Source organism: Notamacropus eugenii, chromosome 1 (assembly GCF_028372415.1).
Source record: "Notamacropus eugenii isolate mMacEug1 chromosome 1, mMacEug1.pri_v2, whole genome shotgun sequence".
Lineage (NCBI taxonomy): Eukaryota > Metazoa > Chordata > Mammalia > Diprotodontia > Macropodidae > Notamacropus > Notamacropus eugenii.
The window spans coordinates 185,841,074-185,862,401 of record NC_092872.1 but is presented as its reverse complement, the minus strand read 5'-3'; the positions used below and the strand labels follow the sequence as shown (position 1 = coordinate 185,862,401).

The 21,328-nt window shown below is 37.3% G+C and overlaps 1 protein-coding gene across 4 annotated transcripts in view; it reads left to right on the top strand.

The window, feature by feature from the left end:
• The window catches only part of SORCS1 (sortilin related VPS10 domain containing receptor 1), a 750,254-nt gene that overhangs the window by 574,913 nt on the left and 154,013 nt on the right, over window positions 1–21,328 (top strand). For all 4 annotated transcript variants that reach the window (XM_072621765.1, XM_072621775.1, XM_072621754.1 and 1 more), the window contains exons 8-9: window positions 1,773–1,862; window positions 8,706–8,885. In XM_072621765.1, coding sequence (XP_072477866.1) covers window positions 1,773–1,862; window positions 8,706–8,885 — 270 coding nt within the window. The remainder of the gene's footprint in view (window positions 1–1,772; window positions 1,863–8,705; window positions 8,886–21,328) is intronic.

Genomic DNA, 21,328 nt, shown 5'->3' with positions numbered 1-21,328 from the left:
AGGCCACTTAGCATATTCTTACTTATTAATGTGTGAAGCATTCACTGGAAGGGGAAGTTTTAGAAATATTTGGACTGGAGATTAAAAATAATCCAGCGATGTTTCCTGTGCTTAATTGACAAAGGGGACTTTAACTGAAAAACAATAAAGATTTATATCAGAGCGCATACCTACCAATCCAACATGCATGTAAGTACCTACCATGAGTGAGGTACTGTGCTAAATACGGGGAAAACAGAACCAAGTTTTTTTATTTAAAAAAGGGCCTTTTCTCAAGTTTGCATTCAAATGGTAATGACATTTTTTTTGTACCAAAATGTATGAAGCTCACATTTCATAGCATATGAGTTAAGAAAGCAGACATGAGGAGTGTACAGCCCTTCATGTCATGCTCCCATTTTCTAGCTTGGTACACCTGCATATATTTTGTTACCCTACCTTATTGTCTAATACATCTTCTAGATAAATGTATACCTAGCTCACTTCTTATCTCAGACTGATCATGTTACCTTGAAATACAGGTACAGGTAGTTAAGTTTAAAAGTTCATTTCCCAAGTCTGTTGCTACCTTTTTTTTTTTTTTTTTTTTGCAGTTTCAAATATCTTCTGCAAATCCCCTGGTATTACTTGTCCATTAAAATCCATTCTGCCATTTTGAATTTCTATCTCTTCACTCAAATTGGAGTCAATGCAATCAGTAACACCAACTTGTCATCTAATTATAGTTGTAAATTACCACCTGTCTTATCACCAACATACTATAAAAAACAGTGTTTTAGAATCACTGATGTTTAGTGGTTAGAGACGAAAGAAAAAAGTGTTTGGAAAGAGGAGAGAGTGATTACAGAAAAAAAGTGTTTGGAAAGAGGAGAGAGTGCTATGAGTCAATAGCTGCTCACATAAAAGAGACAGCTGTTCTATCCCTTTGTGTTCTTTGATTTAATAGTATGATCTTTTATCTTGTAGGGTTACTTCCAATGTTTCTATTTTGGACAGATCTGTAGCTAACATGGCCTATAAGCCAATAGATTATCAAGCATTTATTAATCACTTGCTAAATATAGGGCACTAGGCCTGTGTGTTGTGGATACAAAGGAAAAATAACGGCATGTCTCCTGTCCTTAGGGAGCTTGTATTCTATTAAGAAAATAAAACGCATAAACTGATAAGTAAATACAAAATAATGAGTAGGAGAGAGTACTAACTAGTCGAATGATTAGGGAAGGCTTCCAGTAGGAGGTAGCACCTGTGCTGAGCCTTGGAGAAAGGTCATGTTTTGGTTTTCCTTTTTCTTCAGGATAGCTCCTGTTATAAAGTTATGATGACCAGAATCCCAGAAAAAAAGAAGACCTGAATGCTTTGGGTTCTTGTTCTGTCAAGGCTAGATTTGAGTCATTGCCTTCTTAAGTAGCAATGGGCGTCTGGTCTTATGTTTGTGCTTCTTGAAGTCAGACATCTAAGGCTCTGGTTGACTTTGAGTTAATCTATATCATAAACTCATGTCTTCTACAAAGGTGAGAGAGCTTCTTGAGGCTCTGCACTTGAAAGACATATTGAAAGTTGAAGAATCTTATTTTTGACCAGAGATCCATATTTGACTCTAATAGACTCACATATAGTATGTCTTATCTTCTACCCTGGCTCCCCAGTGACTATGAATGACAGATCTTTGCAACATTGTATTGGTGGTTGCTTTTTTGCCTCTACTTGTTCACTGACCACAAGTAATAGTAATAAAATCTATTGTTATAATCTTTCTATTCATGTCTCAGTTGACCTCAGGAGGAAGACCACATTACTACGTATCTTACCGTAGGAATGCATTTGCACAGATGAAGCTACCCAAGTATGCCCTGCCCAAGGTACAGTTGAATAATCTTCCTTACATTTTTCTCTTCCTGCTTTCAGCTTCTTATGGACAATCCCCTTTACCTGTGTTTGTTTATTTTGCATTTTTATACAACTGTATTAATATTCAAGCTGGAAGGGACAGAAGGTATCAGAGACTTGCAAAATAAATAGCCCATAGAGGGAGCTCATATATTATCTTGTACATCTTTTTAAAGAAATTTTACATGTGAGGAAACTGAGGCATAGAGAAATTAAATGTCACCTATGTTCATACAAAAAACTAGCGACCAAAGTGGAACTAGAATTAGGAACTCCTTTTTCCTAGACTACTGTTGTTTCTGCTAAACCACACTGCCTCGCTGAGCTTTAGAGAGTATTTTGTTTAGCTCCTTAAAGTTACATATGTAGTACCTAGGGAACCTTGCCCACCCTACATGCTGGGACCTCGGAAAAGCTACCTCAGGTGCAAAATAATCTGTGATTATATATTTGCACAAAAACCTCAGCTCATGAACCTTCATTAATATGATTAGATTTAATATTCATCCAGAGAACACAGTTCAAAGCAAAGTTATTAAATGAAATAGAATAGTTATAGTTATAAAAATAGCAATGGAACATTATCCCACAGAACACAGGTAATACTCTCCCACAAATATACACACTATCACTGAGAAGACAGATACACATGGAGATGTTTATGAAGGCACACAAATAGTGAGCATGTGTGACCGGGGAACATTCATAAAAGGGCAACCCATGCCACCAAAATTTCGATCATCATTGCTTTCTGGTGATGTCACGGTGCTGCTTGCTCTGGACTTCCACACTGCTGCTGTCCATCACTTTTGCCTCTGTACCTGAGTATAACAACATAAATGCTTTACTCCCTAAAGGATATCATATTCCCAATTGTTCCTGTGTATGCTCTCCCTCTCCCTTTCCTTCTGTATCTCCCTTTTACTCTTGATTGTTTTCATCTATTTTATTCTCTCTTATTCTCCCTCTTGCTTTCTCTTCCTTTCCCTCTTGCTTTCTTTCCCTTGTCATTTTCCTTTCTCCCTCTCCTTCTCCTCTTTCAGTCCTCTCCTTCCTGGGTGTGCTGCTCAGGTGATTTCCTGGTCATTACTCCCAGGTACCAATTTTTGGACAAAATCTCTTCAGGGCTACCTGCTAGCTATCTAAATATTACTCTCCATTCTGTTAGTGTGTAGTGACTAGAAAGCCTCTCTCTAAGAAGTGTAGTCTGATAGTTCTTGAGTCGTACCAAGAGATTTGTCACTTATCTAACAAAAGTGAACGTCCTCAGGCTAGAATGAAGGCTTTTCTTCTAAAATCTCTGTCTGGGATTGAATATCAAAATACATTTTCCCCCCAGAAAATAATTTGATTAAGAGCAAGAAATGTCCAATGCCCTCTCTAGTTTGGAAAATAGATGAATTTGATCTCAGAATAAAATATAAATGAAAGAGACACCATCCACCTGGCTTACGTTTCTGCCTTTATTGTATATTATCTATCAACAGGAAAATCCCCTAGTTTTGTGATTGCGTTTTGATCAGAGTAAAACATTGCTGTCTCCCTACTTAGGTGAAAGAACAGAAGCCAAGACAGTGGAAATGACTCATTCAAGGTTATAGAAGGAGCAAATGTTAGAGTCAGGAACAGAACCCAGATTTTCTGACTCCTAGGTTAGCCCTTATGACACTTTGAGTAGATAAGTCTTCTGAATCCACCAATAAATCTTATTGCAAATAGTGGTCAAAAATTACCTGTCCATCACTCTAACTCTTCAAAAATCTGCTTTTACACTCTGTAAAGGTATTAGCACCACCTAGTGGAGGGCATACTGACCTAAGAGATTAAAACCCTGGATTTAAAATCCCAATTCTATTAGTAGTAAATTGTAGGCCTGAAATAACTTTACTTTTGCATGGGGGTATAGAGTTTAAAGTTAAAAGGAACTTTAGATACAATCTTTTCCAATCCCTTCCTTTTACAGATAAGAAATTTAAGCCCAGAAAAGTTAATTTACCAAATATCACACAAATAGGAAACAACAGAGCCAGAATTTGAAACTATGTGATCTGATTCAAAATCTAAAGATCTATCTTTTGCAAGGACTATAACCTTTTACCTCTCTTTTAACTTGCATATTCCTTGGGAGCTCACCTACCTGGATTGGGATGTACTTGGGGCATAAGAAAAGAGCATAAATTCATAAGGATAAATAGGAAAAATTTGAAATCTTTGGAGGAGAAGATCAAGGCCAAAAAAAATAAAATAAAATAAAGATTCCTTGTGTTTGATCTCTTTATTAGGTCAGTCTTGTTGAGGCAATGTAGCTTAATGGATTGAGAGGAAGAGTTGAAGTCAGTAAAAATATGGGTTTGAATTTTCCTTAACTGTGTGACTTTGGAAAAGTAACTTAATAAATTCTCCCAAGCTTCAGTTTCATTACTTGTGAAGTGAGGATAATAACACTACTTCCTGAGGTTGTTGGGAAGATTAAATGAGTTTGTGTGCAAAAGATAGCTCTGTAAACCTTAAAATGCTATATAAATATATGTCAGTTGAGGTTGTAATGGTATTTGTTACTTTCCCAAGGCCTTTCAATGGTCAATTTCCAACAGCCAACTCAAGAGTAATTGATGCTTAAGCATTTAGCTAGCATGTAGGGGATCCTTAAAAAAAAGAGAGCTGTATGACCTCCTCTTCTTCCAGGAGAATTAGTGATGGGAATGACCAAACTCTTGAATAAAATTCTCCTCCTTTCCCTCCTGTCAGTGAAATAAAAGATAGGAAACCACAAGCTAGAGCTTTGAGAGATTCAAATCCCAAAGCTTTGTTCTGTGGAAAACTTGGAGACTCGGTTTTTCAATGCTAGGACCTCTGACTCATTTGAAGTTCTGTCAGACAATCACCCACCTCTCTGCTGGCCCCTTTCCCTTTCTTATCCTTTTGTACTCCTTACCCTTGAAAACATTCATCTCCTCCACTTATTAGGAATGCCTACTAAGAAGAGAACCCCAAAAGAAACCAAGAGACCTGATTCTTTATTAACTAACTTTGTGACTTAGTTTGTGATATCACCTTTTTATACCTCAGTTTTGATACATTGGTAAAAGAGGGTTGGGTTTAACATCAAAAGACCTACATTCCAATCCCAGCTCTGTCATTTAGTATCTCAGTTTCCTCTTTTGTAAAATGAGGGGGTTACCCTAGATGATTTTTGATATTTCTTTCATTTTTTAAGTTGAGACTTCAATAGCATTTATCTTACCCTGTTCTTGAGATTATAGAGTGAGGTAAGAATGTATACAAGCTTTGAGACAGAAGCATTGCAAAATGTCAGACATGTTCTAACTGCCATTCCAACCCTATTTCCAATATGCTAATCTAGACCTGTGAACACTTGGGGATGCTTTCATAAGAAATGCACAAACAGAAAAACAAAGCCATGTATTCAGTGGTGTCATAGGAAATGTCCCATCTGACCTGAGTAGCGTAAGAAGTGTGGTTTGAAATGACTTTTTGCAATCCAAAGAAACCTCTCGCTCCATTACTAGGTAACTTTAGAACGGGTACTTTGCAGTTGCCCAGGTTTAGTTATCACTCTGATCACCAAAGTCCTGTGGCTCTCAGTGGCTGGCAATTGACCAATTTGGGCCAAAATAATTAATTGCTTTTGAAACATGGGCACTCATCTCTCTCCTTTCCTCATCTCCTTTTGTGGTAACATTGTGGCAGTGCGTTTTCTGAGGTCTGGAAAGAGGACATTGTGATTAATTTAAGTCATTCTCAGAGAAATAGAAGTCAGAACAGTTGGCAAATGTATTATTTTGACCAAGTGAGTGTGTATAATTTAAGAAGATGAGCTATCTCATTACAACCTCATTACACTTTCAAAGTGGAAATATCCTAGGCTTGAGTTAGAAGGACCATTTGTGCATATATTTCAAGGTATCAATGCCAGGAACTGATATGTTTGGAAAAGAATAAACCACAACCTCTATGCTTAGGTTCCTTTGATTTGTTTTGTTTTAATCTTTCCATGCCATTAGAGGGACCCTTGAATGACTGAGGCTAAACTGATGGGTACCCAAGAGATTAGATGATGAGGAAAGATGGTAGATTGAAAGAAAACTTTATTGTTTGCTTGGAGTTCTCCAGACAACTATTATCCCAGATAACAGTAAACATAGATAAAAGGGGGAAAAAAACTCTACCCTCAAAAAGCTTCCATTCTTCCTGGACTGTAAACAGATGAGTAAATACCAGACAATGTGAGGAAATGGAGAACACTGACAGCTAGAGGACTCAGGAGAAGCTTCTAAGAGGAGATGCCAGCTGACCTGAGTGTTGAAAGAAGTTAAAGCTCCTAACAGAAGGGAGTGAATTTGGGACTTGGAGAATGTCTGTGTAAAGATGAGGAATAGAGCGTTAATGGCAGGAACACTAAGCTGACCAGTTTGACCAGAATATCACGTGTGGGACTGGGAGTGGAGTGTTAAAAGATTGGAAAAATAGGTTTGAGTCAGATTCTGAAGATTTATACTTTATGGTCAGGGAGTCAAGAAACAATGAAGGTTTTGAATTTCACTGACTGAATGGTCCATTATTTGACTCCCACTGCATGCTTTCGAAGACAACACATTTCTCCCATCTGCACCCCAACTAAACCTCTTCTTTCAGCATGAAATATATGCATTTCTCATGATTTGACTCTTTCCCTAAATTTAGTGAAAATGTTAACCTACTTTTAACAACCTTACAAATAAGTGAGGGATGGAAGGGACTTGAAAAAAAAAAGTTGGAGAATATTTTTCATTGGAACTATATGTGATAAAGACAGATGGATAAGGATTACATCCTATGTTATGTTTGTTCCTACTGAAGTATGTAGTATTGTGCTTTCTCCAAAGAAGGAACTTAATGAATACTTGCTGGTTAACTGAGAGGAAAGAGATTTCAGTATGGAGATGAATTTAAGTTAGATATCAGACAGAGCTTCCTCAAACTCTCAAGAACACGAGTCGACAATGGAAATTGTGACTGAGACTGTAGCATTCAGTTTTCTGAAGTTTTGTTGATTTTTTAGTTTTAAGGAAAGGCTAGGGAGTTATCTTTCTGGGTTTATTTAATATTAGCCCCACAGAGAAGCAGGGGGATAATGTGGATGAAGTATTTTCTATTCCCCTTCTTGTCTATTTCCCTCTGATCCAGTGGACTGTTAGAAAACATTTGCTGGGATAGATTAGGGACTGTAGAGGTAGTAGGAAAATGTACCCCAGGAAATCAGCGAACCTTGGGATGCAAGATCTCTTTTCTCCACAATTTCCAGAACACTATCCTAGAGGAAAAAAAAAAAAGAGTTGCACTCCTACTTGGAAAATATTATTATAATTTTAGCAATGGCACCTACAAAAAAGAGTTTATTTTAACAGGGATTTTACTTGGAAAATGTTATTGCACAAATATTCGTTGAGTAGCTCATATGAGGCAGGCCCTATGCCAAGCAGTGTGAGACAGAAACGAAGAGGATAGAGGCACTGCTTTGGGGAATTTATAGTCCACTAATCATTATCATTCAAATTTAAATGTCTGTTACTGCTTTAAGTTTTATAAAGTATTTTCCTCAAAATGACCCTTGGATGTAGTTAATACTGGTGTTATTATACTTGTTTTACAAGTGGAGAAACTGATGCTGAAAAGTGAGGTGACTTTTGCACGGGCACACAATTAGTAGGTATCAGAAACAAGATTCGCACTCAGTCTTGCTTACATAAAAGACATGGAAAAATAACTATTTCCACTGAATTTAGCAAGCATTGATTGGGTCCCTACTTTTTAAAAGGTCCTGTGCTAGGGTACAAAGGCAAAGTGAAAAGCACTCCCTGACCCCAAGGAGCTTACATGCTAGAGAAAAGAGAGAGGGAAGTGAGGGAGATAATACAAGAAGAAAAAAATAATATAAGAAATGCCATGAAGATTCCATAACAGAGCTCCCCTGTACCTAGAAAATACTATCTGTTGAATGGATGTGAGAGTTCAGAAAGAGAAAGCCTTTTTTTTGCCTACTTTCTGCTAGGCAAGTAGACAGTCCCTTGCCCTCAAGGTGCTCATAGTTTAATAGGCCTAGCAAGATTTGAGAAGGTTGCCTGTTATGCAAATTAGAAGTCTATACATAATGTATGCAAGTAGATAGAAAAAGTACTAAATAGATTTATTTCATTTATGTTTTCTTGCTGTACCTTGAAGATATGAGTAAACTATGGTTATTAAAAGCAACCAGCTAAACTGGCCTGTTTCTCTCATATAATAGTGAACATCTTCATGAGATACTATGATGACCCACCTCAGGGGAAAAGTTGTGATCTGGCTGATCTTAGGATAGATCAGCCCTCTCTCATTTTTATCTTTCCTTTCCCCCTCCTCTCAGGCTTTTTCCTCTCAAGTTTACTCTACGTAAGCCTTTTGGGCAAATTTGTGCTTGGCAAATAAATCATGGTGATTGATTCTCCCAAGTCCTACTCATTTGAGAAAGCATTTTTCAAGTTGTTTAATAAGATATCCAAATTATACCCAAGCTCCCTTCCCACTTCCTCTGTTACTTTAATGCCCATCCCCTCAACCACATCAAAAGAAATGTTTGATTAACACTCCTTCAATTAATTAATATCTTGCATATATGCAAAAGAGCAACTATCTGCAATCATAGTGCCTATTAAAGGATTTTTTTATTAGACTGCAAACTCATTTTATTTTCCAGACCTACTGAGCAACTTGAAGGAGGATAGACACAGAAAGTGGAGCTCCTGTACTCTCATGCCTCTTCTTTGTCCTCTCTCCAGGATATGCATGTCATCAGCACGGATGAGAATCAAGTGTTTGCAGCAGTCCAGGAGTGGAATCAGAATGATACCTACAACTTGTACATCTCAGACACACGTGGTGTCTACTTCACTCTGGCTCTGGAGAATGTCCAGAGTAGCCGAGGGCCAGAGGGTAACATCATGATTGACCTCTATGAGGTATGTCACGTCTGGTAGGCTGGTCTCTTAAAGCAAGGTCTTGTATGCCTATTGGAAATAACAGTTGTTCATTTTTTTCCCCAATACCAGTTACTTCCGTAGCCTTTTTAAATTAAAGCAATGCAAGAATATTTATTTAGTTGTTGTTTAGTTAGGGAGGTGTGTCCAACTCTTAGTGACCATATCATACCAATACTGTTTGTTTTATTTTTGGTTTTTGGAAGTTTGCCATTTCCTTCTCCAGTGGATTAAGGCAAACAGGAGTTAAATGACTTGCCCAGTAAGTGTCTGAGACCAAATTTGAATGCAGGTCTCCCTGACTCTAAGCCCAGTGCTCTATCCACTGAACCACTAGGGGCCAAGAATATTTATACATATACATTAATTACTTAATAACAATATTAGGAATGTGAAGAGAATTTTAGAGGGGTCCAAAGGAGACAATAAAAAAAATCAATATACTTGAGATTCCCAATGAGGACCTCTCAAAGGAAAGCCTAGGGGAATCAGGATTACTTAGCTTGAAAAGAAAAAAAAAAGTTAGGCAGTTTTAAAAATAATCTCAAAACCGCATATAAAAGGAGATCAAAGAACTAGGGATATGTATCTTAGAAAAGAAAACATTTATAGGCCATGTTTTCAGAGAAGCAATGCAGTGTGGAAAAAAGACAGTTAACGTTGAAACCAGGAAGATGTGAATTCAAACATACTGGACGTACAACTGTGGGCAAATTACTTAATCTACTGGTGCCCTATGCAGCTCTCTAAGACAAGAAATTTTTGAGGAAGTGCCAGTCAGTTAATAAAGGGATTTTCCACACCCAGGAGTTCCCTATAAAAATGAAATCTACAGTGTAGTTCTATTTTTATGTTTTAGTTACTTGAAAACCTATTATTTGGAAGAAGGAGTGCAGTGGTTCTCTACAGCAATAAAGGGCTAGGATTAATGGGTGCAAGTTGAAGGGAGGCAGACTAAGATTCATATTAAGAAAGAACTTTCTAAAAATCACAACTGTAAAACAGAGGAATGGCCAACTTTAAGAGGTAGTCAGGTGGTCTGCTGGCACTGCCATAATCCTAGGTATCAGAACAGTACCATGACTAACCCAGTATAGTCATGGTCTGCTGGCACTGCCATAATCCTAGGTATCAGAACAGTACCATGACTAACCCAGTATAGTCGTGGGATATGAAAGAAGGTTTGCTTAGCTTGTAAAAATACATATGTCAAACATAGGGTAAGAATACATGATAGTGGTTAAAGTTCTGCTTTTGATTTTGGTTCAGTTAAACTGATGAATTGAGCATCAAGAACTTGCCTTTTCTCTTCTTTTTACCATGAAGACAGCACTCCAGTGTTGCACCCTCCATAGAGTGGACAATCCATTGTCTGACAAAATGGGAAGTTGCCTTGATGGGGGCTTTTTATGGGATCAGGGGGATACTGAGACCATGTCATTAGTGCTTACTTTCTAACTGGCCAAATAAGATTTGAAAAAGTCACCCATTATGTAAGTTATGTCTGTTATACTTGAAATAAAGAAAACTTTAAGGTCTAGATGAATGTGTTGCAAGGCTACTCTCAGTCAATATCTGCTAATTCCTACATGACTTGTGCTACAATTTCTTTTTCCTATAGCACAGGATTCTGCTTGGAATCCTGTTTGCTCTATAGTACTTACTTCCTCCCTGGTAATGTCTATAGTCCTGAATATAGCCTATTATAATACCCCATTACTATAAAATTTTAAAGCACAAGTAGTGTCTGTTGAGGATATAATAGAGTCTTTATATGGCAGATTATTTTGATCCATATTATTCTAAAACCTGTATATTCATTCTATCTAATCCCTCTCCTGACCTCCAGTCATGCATTTCCAACTGCCTACTGGACATTTCAAACTGAATGTCTCGTATGCATGCCAAATTCAGTATATCAAAAATAGAGCCCAGTATCTTTTCCCCTAATTTACCCCTCCTCTGAACTTCCTTATTGCTGTCAAAGGCACTAACATACTTCCAGTCATCCAGGTTTCCATGTTCCTGGACTTGTTCTCCCTCATTTCTCATATCCAAATTGTTGCTAATGTAATTACTACCTCTTCTGTGGTAGTAATCCATGTACTTATTCTCATGAGTACTACCTTTATTCAGGCCACCCTCACTTCCCATCTGGACTAATTCAATAGTCTCCTAACTGGCTTGTCTCTAGTCTTTCTCCTTTCCAATCTATCTTCTGTATAGCTACCAAAGTGATTTTTCTAAAGTCCAAAATCTAATCATATCACAATAAACTCCTATGGTGCCTTATTTCCTGCAGGATAAAATATCAATTCCTCTGCTTAGCCTTTCAAGTCATTTACAGCCTGGTCCTATACTACCTTTCCAGCCTTATTATATATATTACTCCCTTCCCCACAATCTATGATCTGGCCCAACAGGTCTTGCTTTTCCTCTCCAATGATACCCCCTCCATCTCCATGCTTTTGTACAGGCTTTCTCCTAGGCCTGAATATGCTCCTTCCTCACCTTCGTGTCTTAGAATCTCTTTGTTTCTTTTTAAAACCCAACTCAAGTACCATGCTCTCTTGTTTTTTCAGTCATTTTTCAGTTGTATACAACTCTTTGTGACTCCATTTTTTTTTGTCTGGTTTTGGCAAAGATACTGGTACCATTTATTTATCGTGCCTATTGTATAGATAAGGAAACTGAGGCTAACAGGGTTAAGTGACTTGCCTAGGGTCACCCAGCAGTCTGAGGCCAGATTTGATCTCAGGAAGATGAGTCTTCCTGATTCCAAACTTGGAACTCTATCCACTGTGTCATCTAGCTATCACCCTCCACATGAGGCCTTTTCAGATGCCCCACCCTCAACTGTTAATGCCCTCCCTCCCTCCCTCCCTGAAATGTCTTGCATTTATTTTGTATATATGTCTTATATATATAAATTGAACTATATGCATATATAGAGATATGTTTACATATGTATATTTTATCTCCTCTAATCAAATATAAACTCCTTGAGGTCAGGGCCTGTTTAATTTTTGTCTTTGTGTCAGCATTTTCTTGTGCAGTCTCTGTCAGATAGTAAGTATCTGATAATTGCTACTTGGTTTATCTATTCCTGTACTGCGTGGGAAGCTGGATTTTGTGGCCCTATATTTTCCTTCCAAACTCTGTTTCTATCACTCTAAATATTTACAAGGATGTATGAAAGATGATAAAATTGACAGGTGTTCTCCATTTACTCAGACAATAATGTGAAGAAAAGTTCCCTTAAATTGCCACAAAAGAGACGAAAGTTAAAGAAAAAGAACTTCCAGACTGAATAACTTCCCTGGGTAATTTTAGCTCTCTCTTTATCTATGTAGTAGATGAGAATTTAGATGACTTAGTAAATAACTTTGCCTCCAATTTCTTGCTCTGTAAAACAGAGAATAGCTAAATGAGAGGACATCAGAGTCTGTTAGAATCCACTATAGTTTCGATTGCTTTTGGTACCCCAAATTGACCAAGATTTAAAATCAAAAGGTGGATGAGCTATCCGCATCACAGAAAGTCCACCAAAGATGTTACCTCTAACTACTGTTTTTATTAATCTCAGGCACAGCCATTTGGAAGGAAAATTATTCATTGCCACATAAAATTTCAGCAGTTTTTAGAAGGCCTGCCTTTTGTGAGGAAGGGATTGCAGCATTATGTAATGAAGAATTTAAAACTTCACTCATAATTTGGTGAATCTACATCTTCCATCTAGTTCCTACTTCACAGTTCTAAATCTAATTCATCTCATAAAAGTGACTCATTGGTCAGAGAGCAACATATGTGATCAGCAAGGTAAAAGACATAAGATTTGTGTTTTCTCTGCCTTGGAATGGCCAGGGGTCATGTTGGGAAATGGGAGTAGCATGACTAACATAAAGGATCAGGTCCCATAAAGCCATATATTTTACTTAGTGTTGCAATTTGACCTGTTATTACAAATCCTTACAATGCCCTACACATTTTTTTCCATCTCCCTCACCTTTATTAGATGTTCATGAGAATTTTCTTCTAGCAGCCTTGGAGAACCTGAGGAAGTACATGTTTAGGAGTGCTTTACGAAGGAACCCTTGTTGGGAGATGGGTAAAGGAAGAGGGGATTTCTCTCTTTTTCCTACCCCTCAAAGGGAGACACCTAACTCAAAAGTTCATGTATTCATTAGTTCAATGTACAAATGAGGGAACAGAGTCATGCTCCATGTAGCCACTAGGGAAAAAAAATGATACCCAGAGTCACCCAAGGGAGGAAACAGCTTTGAGAAATGAGACTCCCTGGAAGCAGAAAAGAGACTTAGTTTTGGAGAAGAGTAGATTCTTATAACTTAAGTCAGCAAAATACCTAGCAGAGAGATGCTGTGCCCAAGAGAAGTTGTGTGAGAACTCTATGAAGAGAGAAAGAATTTCTAGGTCTTTTAGTTCTAGGAGTTTGTCAGTTGACAATTATATTTCAGAATATTTATCTTATTAACTCTATACTCTGAATTAATACCCATCCTTCCCATTTTATTATGTGTATTTGTGGTAAAATGTGCCCTAGTTTTAGAGCTGCCATTTTTACCATGTCATCTCAGTAAATGCCTTTGCTAAGAGTCAATTGTATCTACTGGCTGACTGTTCACTGAGACCACAGTACTGGGGGCTCATGAACTGAATACCTTCCTCCATTGACTCTAAGGGTAGAGGTCACCCCTCTGGGGATTCACTGCTGTTGTGTTAAGTATGCATTGGGAAAGTAGCTAAGATGCTATGAACCATTTCAGTAAAATATGTACTTCAATAACCAAAATGGATGGTTTTGATGAAAATTATATTAGAATCTCATAATACATGAGAGAAAATACTCACAATGTCCACCATCAACTTTTGTACACTGTTTTAAGAATGTTAACACTAAAGAAATAATTCTAGACTCGTTGCTTTTTCTTTCTCATTTTCCAGGTAATCTAGTATCCAAAAGACCATATCAAGAATGCTGGAATGTGAAGGGTATAGCTTCAAATTTATGTTTTCGATATCTTGTCTTAGTAACATTTTCTATTTTTTAATAATACTAACAGTCCATTTATATAGCTGAACTATGAGTGGAGATCCCCTCATTCTGAATTTCTAATATGTACATGTATATATATATATATATATGTATATATATATGCATATATGAAAACATGTGCATATATATATATATATATGCACTGTTCTTCATATTGATAACAATTACCCTCTATTCTTTCTACCATTGATCAAAGATTTGAGATGGCGATGTCTTGCCCCTAGAGTTTCTGGGATGCAGAAATCCTAGAGTCATATTTTCCTGTACTCACTTCCCCCTTTCCTCATGAGTATTAGCTGTATACTCTATGTGCCCCAGTCTCTTCCCCATTGATTTTCAAACTACTTTTCTTCTTTCTTCTCTACCTCCCTTCCCCCTTACCCTAATTTCTCAGGTCAGTAAGGAAACATTTTTCTGAGTTTTTGCTTTTTTCTGAGAGATCTAGAGCCCATTTTAATTGGCCCCAAGATGATATGAAGTTTGAAAGGTTTAGACCACATCAACTTTGTATTTTCCTGTTGTTAGGAAGCTATTTAAGATGCTCACTGTAAAATTCAAATGTTTGTTCTGGGTGCAGAATGAGGAGGCGCAGCAGTCAAGGTGGCCCTTAGACAGTTCAAATTTTTTCTGTTCCCATCAGGATTCCCATGTGGGTCTGTCTGGCCATTGGCTGACTATAGATAGACTTCTGCCTCCTGTTAGTAGTAGTCTGAGCAGTGGTTTGACTGCATTATGTAAAGGTATCCAGTATCCTGGGATGTGGGACTGGGGTAGAGGAAGAAGGCTTTGTTTTATTTTACTGACAGTTCACAGGAACCTGGATTGAAATTGATGTGATCAGACTAGTGGTGCTGTATCTGCTGATTACCTAGATGGAAAGAATATTGGCTGGCACTGAACCTGGCACAAATGTTCCCCTAAATCGGATTGTTCTGTCTAGAAAGGAGCTGAAAGCCATCCAGAGAGAATCTCCCAGCTGAATTGCAATGACTGATGAGTGCTTAGTGATAAATGGAAAGTAAGGCAATCCATAGATGAATTAATAAGGGGCAAGGAAAATGAAGCTTCAGTGTTGTGGGCTAAGGGGTAAAAGCGTAAAGGATACACGAGTCAAACCTCGGAGAAATAAATAAAAGAGGCAATCTAGATTTGCAGGAATATTGGTTTGGCTAGATTTTACTGAGCTACTTCTCTAGAAGGGATTTTTGTGGGGCGTGTGTGTTGGTAGGTGAGTATGGGTGTGTGGGTGGGGAGAGAGAGACAGACAAACATGCAGACAGACTTAGCATGGTGGAATAAATAGAAGGAAAGACTCAGTTTCTCAAAGACCTGGGCGCATGTCCTGATATTGACACATAATGGCTATATGACCCTGAATAAGTAATTTAATTAGCAGATACTACTCTACAATGAGTAGAATTTCTTCTGTAGAGGAATTTCTAGGTAGAGGGAACTTCTTCATTGGACATTTCCTGTACCAATGATATTACAAGTCCAATGCAATCTTTATCATAGTTGTCAATACTTGTTATACTGGATACTGGTTCTTTGTGATTTGTGAAGAAAGTAGCAGGTTACCCATTAAAACTGTATTTTTTTTTCTTCTCAGTCAACACCATCAGATCCTTCCAATATCACTTTCAATGATGCACTAGCATTTGTTATGAGTTCTAGCAGACATTATCCCCTGAGCATTAGTCACTGGGTTTCCAAACAGGGCTAATTAGCAGAAAACACCTAGGCGCAACCTTCAAAGTCAATATTAGAGTGAGACAACACTAGGAGACAGTACCTTTGGTAAAGTCATTCTTCAGCTTTTCTTGGCTAGTAGTCTTCTCTTCTGTTACCATTACTATAGATGGTTTTACAATGTGAGCTATCCAAGATTATTAAATAATAGCATCTAGATCTGACTTAGAGCTGCATTAGAATAGGAACCACATTTATTTAACTAGTAGACACTTCTTGAATCTCCAGCACTTAGTACAGTGTGGTACATAGTTGGTGTTTAATAAATGCTTAATCCTAAATGATTAAGAGTTGTTTATTAAATTGATCTGATTCTGCCTAGTTAGTGATGAATCAAGGAGATGGGGCATAGCCTTAGAGTTTACATTAAAGAGAAAGAAAGTGTCTGAGAATATATCATATAAGATGAAGGAAATAATTTTGGGAATCATTCATTCAACAAGCGTTTATTAATTGCTACTTCTGTATGGAACACTTATGCTCAGCATTTGGAGAAATGCAAAGATTAAATCAGACATTACTATTATGCTTATGGAGGTTGTGATGTAATAGATAAGTCTACAATTCAGAATATTCGGTGTGCATAAGAAGACCATTAAATGCTAGGAGATGAGCCGATGGAGAAATTTTTCAGAATATAGAGAATGTTTCATGAATTTGCATAAAAATGCAAATGCATATGCAGTTAGAAACTATCAGTCCCTGAGTGCTTTTATTTGGTCAATACCATTCTAACATTCTAAATTGTGAGGGATACATTGAATAGGCAGCAGATAGCTCTTCTATGGGATTTTATCCATTGGACTAAGAGATCTTTGGGAACAGATGCCCCTTGACTTGTGTCCCCTGGAGAAGAAATACCAAGTGATAAGTTTCTACTATTACTGAAAGGAATAGATAACAGAGGGGCCTGTCCAGTGGAGCCAATGCAGATAGGACTGTGATGTGTGTGCCTGTGATGTGTGTCTCCTGGTATATTTGCATTGATGTGGATGACAAGTGGTGATTTGACAGGACTGGAGAATATCCACCTTCCTTTGGGAAAAGGAGATTAATTAATGATGATAAAGAACGCTATAGCTTAATAGACAGTGACAGTTGGCCCAGCAAGAATGAAAATGGTTGTGAGGATGCTGAAACCACCTGCTTGACATACACAGGAAATACAAGTCTTATGCAAGGCAATGTTAGAGGAAGAATAAACATATGCAACCAGTAATGATGTATGCATGTGTGTTCATGAGACATGTGTGTGTGTGGTCAGACAAAATGCAAACTTTGTACTTTGCAAAACGAAATCACGAAGACATGATATTATAACTCCAATTAATTTAAATTCAGCTAAACAGTCATTTATTAATGATTTATCCCATGAAATCTCCTTGCTAAGAGCTAGAGAATAGAAAGGGAACACATAGAAGCTGCCCTCTGGGTTCTTACAGTCTGGTGGGAGGAAACACAGCATGTATATACCAACATAACTAAAAAAAATGGAACATGACAAGGTATTCAGAAGATCTGCAAACAGAAAAGCAGAGCTATTTCCTAGAAAATCTTTTCTCCTCTCCACATCTATTAGTACTCTCTTCCTCCTCAAGTTATAATTATTAATTATCTGTGTAAGTAGTTTTTACACAGATAATTAGAATGTAAACACTGCAAACTCCTAAAGGGAAGGAAATGTTTTATTGTTGTCTTTTTCTTTGTATCCCCAGTGCCCAGCACAGTGCCTTGTAATAGTAAATGCTATTTTAACATTTATTGAATTTATTGGAGTGAACTAAAAGGGAACCAAAGAGGTAGAGATTGTTTAAATGTTGATTGCTTTAAAGAAAGGCTGTGAGTCATAGTTCCAGATGCATTTACCATCACATTTACCATCAGATATCTAAGTTTGTCCTCATCATTTAAAGCTGACAACTTGTTGGGCTGTCAGTGTCACTTTAGGAGAGTAGCAGAAAGGATTTAGGTGAAACTGTAAGCTCAGGGGTTCTCTGAAAGCTAGGGCAGCGCTGGAGATCCATGGTCTTAAGTTTGGCTATTTATAGTCTCTGATACTAAGCCTGCTCCTAGATATTCCTTTGCTTTCTCAATGAAAATAGTTCATCTCCAAATCCCCAAATAAATTACACCAATTGAAGTATTAGCTTATTTGATATTAATCATGGGATGCCCACTCCCTGCCATTTCCAGAGTCACTTCAAATGCCGACTTTTGGATTATGTTAATTTAGTTCCCAACAAAATTCATTAAGAGGAACAGTAGTTTCTTTCATTTAGGAGGGGCAGGTATAGGCAAAAATCTTTGACTATGCAAGTCCAACAACTCAGTGGAATCAGAGAAGGTCACGTTAAATAAGACTGGAAAGCATTTCCCCATGAGAAGCTGACCCCATCTTCTATGGGGTTGAATCTTCTTATCTTGGTAACTTCTTTGGTAGCATGATAAAATAAATATTATGCTTCTTATCTCACTTTTTTAAATTCCAAACATATTGATATTGCTGTTGGAAAAGGAGCATTTCCTAATTAAATATGAATACACAATTCAGGGCTGCTAGGTGGTGCAATGGATGGAGCTTAAAGCCTGGAACCTGGAGTCAGGAAGACTCATCTAAGTTAATCTAAGTTCAGTCGGATACCTGCTAGCTGGTTGACCCTGGGCAAGTCGCTTCAACCTGTTTGCCTCAGTTTCCTCATCTGTAAAATGAACTAAAGAAGGAAATGGCAACCCACTCCAGTATTTGTGCCAAGAAAACCCCAAATGGGGTCACAAACAGTCAGACATGACTGAAAACAACTGAATAACAACAATATTCAATTTAGCAAGTGATGAGAACTCACTATTTGCCTGGCACTATGTGTGTATAGAATTATTATGATGTGACCTCTTCCCTCAATGAAATTACAGTCTAGTGGGGAAGAAGTATAAATATGTAAAAAATTAAAAAAAAAAAACAATGAGAATTAAATAACCCAAGAAGAAATAATGCAGGAGATACCAAAAGACATATAAAATGTCAATGAATAGGCTTAACAATAAAGAGGCAAAAAGCAGTATTTTCAGCAGGAGAGAATCCCAGAATTTAAAAATGACTGAATGAATAAATGATTTAAGCGCTTGGTATATTCAAAGCACTGTGCTAATCACTGGGGATAAAAATAGAAAAGTTGAGGCAGTTCTTGCCCTCAAGGAGCTCACATTCTCAATGGGAGAAAATTTAAGAGCTGTAAAGGTTCTTCAGGGCCATGTAGTGTAACCCATTCCTGAAAAAGAAACTTTTCTTTAAAAGAAATAATATTTTATTTTCCCCCAGTTATATGTAAAAACAAACAACATGTGTATTTAAAATTTTGAGTCTCCTTTCCTTGCTCCCTATCTCCCACCCCTATTGAGAAGACAAGCACTTTGATACAGATTACACATGTGTAGTCATGCAAAACATAGCTGTAGTACTCATCTTGTAAAAGAAAACCTAATACCAAAAAAACAAAAAAAACCCCACAAAAAACCTTAGGAAAAATAAATTTAAAAAATATGCTTTCATCTGTATTCAGATACCATCAATTCTTTATCTGGGAATGGATAGAATTTTTCATGATAAATCCTTCAGAATTGTCTTGGATTGTTGTACTGCAGAGCAGAGCTAAGCCTTTCAAAGCCTATCACCTTACAATATCGCTGTTACTTTGTACACAGTACATTTCATTTTGTATCAACTCAGGTAAGTCTTTCCATACTTTTCTGAGAGCATACTGCTCATTCTATTTTTTCAACATTTCTTATATCACAATAGTATTCCATTATAATCACATACCACTGTTTGTTCAACCATTCCCCAGTTGATGAACATCCCTTCAATTTCTATTTCTCTGCCTCCAGAAAAGAGCTGTTATAAATATTTTTGTACGTATAGGTCCTTTTGTTTTGTTTTTTATCTCTTCTGGCATACAGACCTAGCATTGCTATTGCTAGGTCAAATTGTTTTATGGCCCTTTGAGCATAGTTCCAAATTGCTCTACAGAATGATTGAATCAGTTCAGAAGTCCACCAACAGTGCATCAGTGTCTCATTTTTCCAACATCTCCTCCAACAATAGTCATTTTCTTCTGTTCTATTAGCCAATCTAATAGGTATGACTTAGTATTTCAGATTTGTTTTAATTTTCATTTCTCCAATCAGTTGTGAGTTGGAGTATTTTTCATATAGCTATAGATAACTTTGATTACTTCATCGGAATATTGTTTATATCTTTTGAACATTTATCAATTGGGGAATGACTCATTTATAAATTTGACTCAGTTCTCTATATGTTTGAGAAATAAGTTTTTTTTTTAAATTTTAATTCATTTATTTAACTTTTAACATTCATTTTCACAAAATTTTGGGTTCCAAATTTTCTCCCCATTTATCCCCTCCCCCACCCCAAAACACGAAGCATTCTAATTGCCCCTATCACCAATCTGTCCTCTCTTCTATCATGCCTCTCTGCCCTTGTTCCCATCTTCTCTTTTGTCCTGTTGGGCCAAATAACTTTCTCTACCCCTTTACCTGTATTTCTTATTTCCTAGTAGCAAGAACAGTACTCGACAGTTGTTCCTAAAACTTTGAGTTCCAACTTCTCTTCCTTCCTCCCTCCCCACCCCTTCCCTTTGGAAGGCAAGCAATTCAATATAGGACAAATCTGTGTAGTTTTGCAAATGACTTCCATAATAGTTGTGTTGTATAAGACTAACTATATTTCCCTCCATCTTATCCTGCCTCCCATTGCTTCTATTCTCTCTTTTGATCCTGTCCCTCTCCATGAGTGTTGACCTCAAATTGCTCCCTCCCCCCAATGCCCTCCCTTCCATCATCCCCCCCACCCTGCTTATCCCCTTATCCCCCACTTTCCTATATTGTAAGATAGGTTTTCATACCAAAATGAGTGTGCATTTTATTCCTTCCTTTAGTGGAATGTGATGAGAGTAAACTTCATGTTTTTCTCTCACCTCCCCTCTTTTTCCCTCCACTAAAAAGTCTTTGACTTGCCTCTTTTATGAGAGATAATTTACCCCATTCCATTTCTCCCTTTTTCCTCCCAATATATTTTTCTCTCACTGCTTAATTTCATTTTTTTAAGATATGATCCCATCTTCTTCAATTCACTCTGTGCATTCTGTCTCTGTGTGTGTGTGCATGTGCATGTGTGTGTGTGTGTGTGTGTGTGTGTGTAATCCCACCCACTACCCAGATACTGAAAAGTTTTAAGAGTTACACGTATTGTCGTTCCATGTAGGAATGTAAACAGTTCAACTTTAGTAAGTCCCTTATGACTTCTCTTTGCTGTTCACCTCTTCATGCTTCTCTTTATTCTTGTGTTTGAAAGTCAAATTTTCTTTTCAGCTCTGGTCTTTTCATCAAGAATGCTTGAAAGTCCTCTATTTCATTGAAAGACCATATTTTCCCCTGAAGTACTATACTCAGTTTTGCTGGATAGATGATTCTTGGTTTTAGTCCTAGTTCCTTTGACTTCTGGAATATCCTATTCCATGCCCTTTGATCCCTTAATGTAGAAGCTGCTAGATCTTGTGTTATCCTGATTGTATTTCCACAATATTTG